Here is an 8032-nt window from a genome sequence, read left to right as displayed (position 1 = left end):
ATTATTTGACATTTTGTCACAAAAGCTTAACAACCAAAGTGGCCCAATGAAGATATTCTTATCTCCATAGATAAAGTTATAAGCTTTACTTCATTTTTGTATTATTTATTACCAATGGGCAATGGTACCGACTAAACTATGCTCTGGACCTAATTGAAGAAATTAAGGACCTGGTAGACAAAAAAAACTTGTTGACTATACCAAATATTAAGAAATGAGTTGCCTAAAGACGAAATTAAAAATAAAAAACTTAGGAGACAAAGAAAATGAGTGCATTTAAGAAAGGGACAGTGTGTTGTTGCACATGTTCTCATGTGCTTCCAAAACTTGCGTCATTTTTATATACGTCTAATCCAGCCTCTAATTATTTTCTAATTACAAAAATCAAAATCATTAGTTCTCACCTCATGTGTTTTTTTTTTGGTAAAAGATTAGTTCTCATTTGTTGGTTCTATTTATAATATCAGGTTTCCTTCTTTAACAGTACGTGGTTTAATCAAACTAATGATTTTCGATTTCAAGAATAATCGGATTTTATATGGTTTTATCAAACTTATTTGAATCATTACGAGAACAAGCCAAATGTATTTCTAAATTTTTTTTATAGTTAGTAAAGATTGTATGAAAATCATGATGCAAAGAAATGAATGGCTACATATGCAAAACTACGTATACAGTAAAAACTCTATAAATTAATAATATTATAACTATGATAGTTTATTAATGTATAAAATTATTAATTCATTTTTATTTTCTTTTTTATATTTATAGTTTCAAATATTTTTACTTAAGAAGACAAAAATATTATATTTCACAATATTGTATATATTATTTAAAATTTATAGATTTGAATTTATTTTAGTTAAATTATTTGATATATTTGATATATGTTAAATATGTATGATACAACACAAATACTTTTTTATATGTAATCATAAAATTAACACAAAAATATTGGAATTAAAAGTAAAATTATAGATGATATTTTATTTTGAATACAAATAAAAAATAAATACTTTATTTATGTTTATATAAAATTATATATAATAATTATTAATTTATGGTTTTAATAAAACTATATATTTAACTAAAAGTTTTTAAAATATTATTATTTTATTATTTTATCAAATTATGTCATATTTTATCAAATTATGTTATATTTTATCAAATTATGTTATATTTTATATTATCTGATTTGAAATCAGGAAAAATTATTAATTTATAATATTTATTAACTTATCAAATATTAATTATAGAATTTTTAATGTATTTATTAAATAACTGTACTCCACTAATACAATACACGCAACATACATATATTCTATAATGTGGACAGCTGTATGTATATAACATAATGCATGATGGATCATGACGAGGATGTGGTATGCAGATAAAGGTGTTGCTGTTCTTTCTCTGGTGCCACCTAGTATCAATAATGTCGCAATGTGCAATAAATACATTGTTATCCGTTACTGTATAATAAAAACAAAATTTTACACAATTTACTCAACTCACAATTTCACATTTCAGAAGCCATCACCCTTGTTGACAAAAAAAAAAAAAAGCCATCACCCTTGTGTCTTATGACTAGAGTAAGACACAAACTTTCTCTTTTTGTATAAATGATTTATTTCCTGGGATTATGTTCTTTCTGGCTCTAAATAAAATGACAAAATTTTACTATACAGAAAATATATGAAATGATTTAGTATAGATGTCAACTATAAAAACTTATAAAAAATTTCTTAAATTCTTAAAATGAAGAATCGACTATTATTAATTTTCAACTTAAATTCATAACCAGTGATCCAAAAAAATCATGTGGCCCCAATACAAACAACAAATGCTTACTACATCTATCCATAATAAACTCATGCAAACTACCATGCGCAAGGATTTTGGTTCAACTTTAACAAGAACTGTCATGCAACGGTGCATGAACTTGCCCAACGGATCAATACACTCCTTCATAACTCTAACTTACATGCTTGTAAAATAATTCACGAGCAACAATAACCTAGAAAAGAAGAGACATAGCACACTTTAATTAGAAAAAAGTATCCATCTCTTAATACAACACCACAACAACTATCTCTTCCTTCAAAAAAAACATGCTATCCAATGATGATATATAGAAGCACCTAAACCAAGTATCAATGCAGAACCATGGAGTAATTACTGTCCCGAGCATGACACAAGTAAAATAAGAGGAGGATTCAACATACAAATCCAAACATTCTTAAAAACACGAATCCCGATTCACAAAACTTGAAAAAACGATAAGGATGACAAACAATATCATAAACCAATTAAAGAAACAAGAGAAAATAATCATGGGAGATACCACAAATGATCCATAGACAAATCCGAAGGAATGGCATTATTGACATGGCTATACATCTCCAGTATCTCCATCCTAAAATTAAAATTGGTCAATATTCCGAGAAAATGGGATCCAAGTCAAGTGGCAGAAAGATGAAAGCATTAAAGTATTTTTTAAACAAACCGATGGTGCAAATTCTATTTCATAATTTTATGCTCATAAGAAAGAAGACAACACGCTTATAAAGCATACCGATAAAATATATCATCTGTTTTGACCATGCTCCCTCAAAATGACTTAAGAGATCATATATAGTCGCTCCTAGAACTTTTAACGAGATATCTCTTACTAAATTTTTTTATGGTCTAGATCAGGGTAATCCAGAAAACCTCTAAGAAGCGACAGTCTGCTCACTCCATCCATGCACCTGCTGTGAAGATCTGATTATGGTCGGTCATAAGACATAAGTTATCTTTAGACTTCATTCACGAAATCGAGAGATAAAAGATAAACTATTGGAGATAGTTAATTCAGAAGCAATTTTTCATATTTAGAGCAAAACGCCAACCTTCTCTCTTCTACTTAAACGACATTCGGTCATCGGGTCATATTTTCTTCCTATCTTTCGATAAAATGGAAAACTTTTAATAAAAACGAGATCTTTTCATATTTACGGACATGAAAAGATTTAACATAAATTTTGAACAAAATTACCAGTAAAAGAGACTCATAGACCTAGAAGATGATAGACTATTATTTACTTTCGACTACAAAAACAAGTAACTATAACTTGGGTTTCATGCTCTATTAATAAACATTATTTTGATATTTTTTTGTTTTATTACATTATTTCATGTTTTCGAAGTATCACGAAAAACTATGTTTTATTTTATCGTAACTTATATTTAAAATTGTAATTAAGATAATTTAATTAATAATAAAATAATTGGTTTTAATAGTTAAAATTAATCTATAGAATCAAAGTATTTTATTTTAAAATATTAAATATTTTCCAAAATATTTTTCATTTTAAAGCTAAAATTATCGATTCTTTTTATATCAGATTTAAACTCTCCACCTAATAACATTTACTACAGACTAAAGATTTTCAAGTCACGCAAGAAATTAAAGAGACGTTGGGGTGTCTACTAAAAGAAAGGATGGGATGTCTATTAAAAATTAAGGACACATAGAAAAACACCTACATTACATATGCCTTACTGCATTAAAAAGAAAAGCACTTTTCACTCAACATTAAACTAATAAAAGTTAATCAACCCATAAAAAAAAGCAAGCGAGGGAAAAAAAAGCTTTAGATGGAATCTACTACTTGATATCTCGCTTATTAAGTTTCACATTGAAAAGTGTAGCAATCAACCTTTATATTCTACAAGTAAAGTGGTCACAGACTGTAAAACCAGTTTTTGTGTTTTGTTTTCTTCCTCTCTACATTCTTCCAAAACTGATAACAGATCAGAAAACATCCTTCCTTGTTTATTTTTATATGAATCTTGGGTGAAGGCTTTGTAAAGTTTTGGTCTTTTCGAGAGAAACAATGTTTAAGTCATGGAGGAACGACAAGAACAAGATCAAAGCTGTGTTCAAGCTTCAGTTTCAGGCAACTCAGGTCTGTGTTTGTTTTGTCTCTCTTTAAATCCAGAAACCCAATAACCAGACAATGGGTGTTGACTAGATCTATCAAAGTTTCAAGATTTGTGAAAAATAAAAATGTGTGAAGGTACCAAAGCTGAAGAAAGCAGCTTTGATGATCTCATTGGTACCTGATGATGTTGGGAAGCCAACCTTTAAGCTGGAGAAAGCTGAGGTTAAGGAAGGGATCTGTTCATGGGAGAATCCAATCTATGTCTCAGTGAAGCTTATTAAAGAACCCAAATCTGGGATTGTTCGTGAGAAGATTTACCACTTCGTTGTTGCAACAGTGAGTGAATTCAACAACAAAATGTCTTTTCGAGTTCTTGTTGGAAAAAAAAAACAAGAGAAGACTTTTTGACCTTTTGTTTTCTCTCTTTTCCAAAAATGGTTTTCAGGGTTCTTCCAAATCTGGATTTCTAGGAGAAGCTTCGATTGATTTTGCAGATTTTCTTACGGAAGCAGAGCCGTTGACTGTCTCGTTGCCTCTTAAATTTGCCAACTCTGGTGCTGTCTTGAATGTAACCTCTCTTCTGTTCTCTTTTCTTTTTAAAGTATTGAGAAGGTTCCAAGATGTTTGTGTGTTGGTGGGTGCAGATAACAATTGAGAAGATCCAAGGAGCAAATGATCCAAGGTAACATAGTTTGTATATTAATTATCAGTTACCTGTTAAGAAGAGACTCTTGACTTGCAAACTTCTTGCAGACTTATTGAGGAAAACAAAGACCAAACACTCTCCAATGAGGATAGCTTCAGAAGTCTACCTAGCAATGATGACTTGGAGGGGTATAACCAAGATGTAAGGGTTCTTCTTGGTTCAGAAACTGTCCCAAAGTCCTTTTGAATTGAATGTTTTGTATTGTTATTGCAGGAAAGGAGTTTGGATGTAAACACGGCCAAGAACGTTGGTCTAGGAGGTTCCTTTGACTCCATTGGCGAATCAGGGTGGATGGATGGTTCAGACGGGAACCCACGCTTGCCTCAACGGCACAACTCAGTTCCGGCAACCAAAAACGGGCACAGGAGGTCGAACACAGACTGGTCAGCTAGCTCAACATCAGACGAAAGCTACGTCGAGTCAAGAAACAGCCCCGAGAACAGTTTCCAGAGAGGATTGTCCCTTGGCACTGACTCAACCGACCCTGTCGAGAAGCTCAAGATGGAGCTGGAAGCTTTGAGGAGGCAGTCAGAGCTATCAGAGCTGGAGAAACAGTCTTTGAGAAAACAGGCGGTCAAGGAGAGCAAACGGATACAAGAGCTCTCCAAGGAAGTTGGCCTTCTCAAGGAGGAATGCGAGAAGCTCAGGGTGGAGAAGAGCAGAGACGAAGCCGATGCCGAAAGCAGAATGAGATGCGTCAGCGAGGACTCGAGTAATATGATCGAGGAGATTAGAGATGAGCTGAGCTGTGAGAGGGATTTGACTAGTAACCTTAAGCTGCAGCTGCAGAGGACGCAGGAGTCTAACTCCAATTTGATCCTCGCTGTGAGGGATCTCAATGAGTTGTTGGAGGAGAAGAAGAATGAGATATCTTCTCTGAATAGTGCTCTAGAAGAGATGGATTCTGGAGACAAGGAGGGTGAAGAGATGGATAAGCTGAAGCAAAGAATCGAAGAGTTAGATTGGGAGCTGGAGTCTTACAGGAGAAAGAACGAAGAACAGGAGATTCTTTTGGATGATCTGACTCGAGAGTACGAGTCCTTGAAGGAGGAAAAGCACAAGCATGTGGAAGTCTCTGATTCCAAGGATGTTATAGAAGAATTAGAAGGGAAACTGAAGCAGCAATCTCTGGAGTACTCTGAATGTTTGATTACAGTTAATGAGCTCGAGAGTCAAGTGAAGGAGTTGAAGAAGGAAGTCGAGGATCAAGCACGAGCGTTCGATGAAGATATGGAGACAATGATGAGGGAGAAAACGGAGCAAGAGCAAAGAGCCATCAAGGCAGAGGAGAATCTGAGGAAGACGAGGTGGAAAAACGCGATAGCTGCGGAGCGGCTTCAGGAGAAATGCAAGAGGCTTTCTCTAGAAATGGAGTCGAAGCTGAGCGAGCACGAGAATCTGACAGCAAAGACTTTGGCTGAGGCCAACGAGCTTCGTGTGCAGAACAAGAATCTAGAGGAAATGCGAGAGAAAGAACAAAGAGAGATCGCGCAAGAGAGAGAGGTGAAGAAGAGCGTGGAAGAGAAGAGCGAGGCTTTGTCGATGAAAGTCCAGATGCTTGAAGGCGAGGTCCTGAAGCTCACTAAGATGAGGGAAGAATCGAATGCAGCGGCTACTGAGACGGAGAAGATCATACAAGAGTGGAGGAAAGAAAGAGATGAGTTCGAGAGGAAGTTTGGTTTGGCTAAAGAAGAAGCTAAGACAGTTCAGAGAGAGTTGACTCTCAGTAAGACTTCAAACGATGAGAAAGAGACGAGGCTTGGGAATCTGAAGAGAGAAGTAGAAGGTCTTAGCCTGCAGTACAGTGAATTACAGAACAGCTTTGTTCAAGAAAAAATGGAGAATGAAGAACTGAGGAAGCAAGTATCAACCTTGGAAGTCGATATCCGGAGAAAAGAAGAGGAGATGACTAAGATCCTAGATGCAAGGTATGTAGATATAACAACACTTAAGTAAATTTGTCTGTGTTGAGATTCTAACATGACAGACAATTTTAACAGGATGGAAGCAAGGGCACAGGAAACTGGGCAGAAAGAGGAGAATCTAGCGAAGCTATCAGACGAATTGGCTTATTGTAAGAACAAAAACAGTTCAATGGAGAGAGAGTTGAAGGAGATGGAAGAGAGGTATTCAGAGATAAGCTTGAGATTTGCAGAGGTTGAAGGAGAAAGACAAAAACTTGTGATGGCTCTCAGAAACCTCAAGAACGGTAAGAAGTTTTAGTATTCTGTAATGCTAATACAATTTGTTTGTAACATCATAGACGAAGAAGAATAACTATATGAAGTTGTGTGTTGTTAATAGAATTCATTTATCTCATAAAACATTTACTTTCAACTTTGTCAAGAAAATCAGTGGGTTATTTTTTCTGAAATGCATTTTGTCTCAACTAAAAGATTAATATAAACCCAATTATCAAAAGTTATATGAGCTATGTCCTGCGTATAAGAATTACCTCAATGTATCAAAGCTTATGGTTCCTTTTTTTCTGGGCAACATGCTTTTAGTTTAAAAAAAAAAAAGACTCCACAATATGGTCCATTAATTATGATCTTCAAGAAAGTGAATAAAGAATGTGCATGGTTTGTGTTTGCTTCTCTACTTGTCCATACCAGTTTTGTTTGGCTTCCAGATCCATTAACTGCGTAAGATAGAAACAGCAAAAAGAAAAATGGTGTTAATGTAAAGAACAATCACTGGTATGAACCCAATCTCACTTCTATAGATAGGAATAAGATCATATAGGACAAATAGCTATTTTGATCGCTTGGTGTCCATGGCCTAAGGAACTCTAGTATGGTAGGGCTCTTCCTCTTGATATTAAACTCTGGTCACTACACCAGTCCGTAGTGAGGATATCATCCTTTATATCATAATCCATAGAGCCTATAAGCTCATTCATGTATGGGGTTCAATCATTTCAAGAAGAGTAAATAATTCTTATCTTTTATATAGTGTGATATATAAATTATTATGATGTTTCAAAAATCTTGTCAAAATGTAAATATCTATAATCGAAATTATTCATGTTACAATAATCTTGATATCATATGAAAAATTGTAAATAAATATTATATTTTTTAAACTAATGACATATTTATTTTAAAATAAATATGATATATCAAAAAAAATTGTAAACATAATTAAATCTTGGAGATATAAAACATCTATAGTATATTAAAAATTATTTACAGAAAGAAATATTATAAAATATAAAGTACATGTTATTTTAGTGTATTTTGTCTTAAACATACATGAATTATAATACCCTGTATATACTAAATTTTAAGAAATCAGAAACATAAATATTATAGAAATAATCCTCTAGTTTAATCATAAATTCTAAATATAATAAAGAAATATATTCATATATTTTTACAATTTTTGGATGACTTCTCAT

General features: G+C 33.2%; 1 protein-coding gene across 1 annotated transcript; it reads left to right on the top strand.

The window, feature by feature from the left end:
* The first annotated feature begins 3723 nt into the window (after positions 1-3723).
* LOC106327278 (myosin-7) lies at positions 3724-6969 on the top strand. The gene is made up of 7 exons (XM_013765397.1): positions 3724-3950; positions 4062-4262; positions 4372-4494; positions 4571-4608; positions 4680-4773; positions 4846-6560; positions 6633-6969. The coding sequence occupies exons 1-7, from the start codon at positions 3879-3881 to the stop codon at positions 6853-6855; spliced, it is 2466 nt and encodes an 821-aa protein (XP_013620851.1). The 5' UTR covers positions 3724-3878; the 3' UTR covers positions 6856-6969.
* The last annotated feature ends 1063 nt before the right edge of the window (positions 6970-8032 follow it).

This window comes from Brassica oleracea, chromosome C2 (assembly GCF_000695525.1).
Source record: "Brassica oleracea var. oleracea cultivar TO1000 chromosome C2, BOL, whole genome shotgun sequence".
Classification (NCBI taxonomy): domain Eukaryota; kingdom Viridiplantae; phylum Streptophyta; class Magnoliopsida; order Brassicales; family Brassicaceae; genus Brassica; species Brassica oleracea.
The sequence above is the reverse complement of the archived record's forward strand: the minus strand, read 5'-3'. Positions and strand labels throughout refer to the sequence as shown.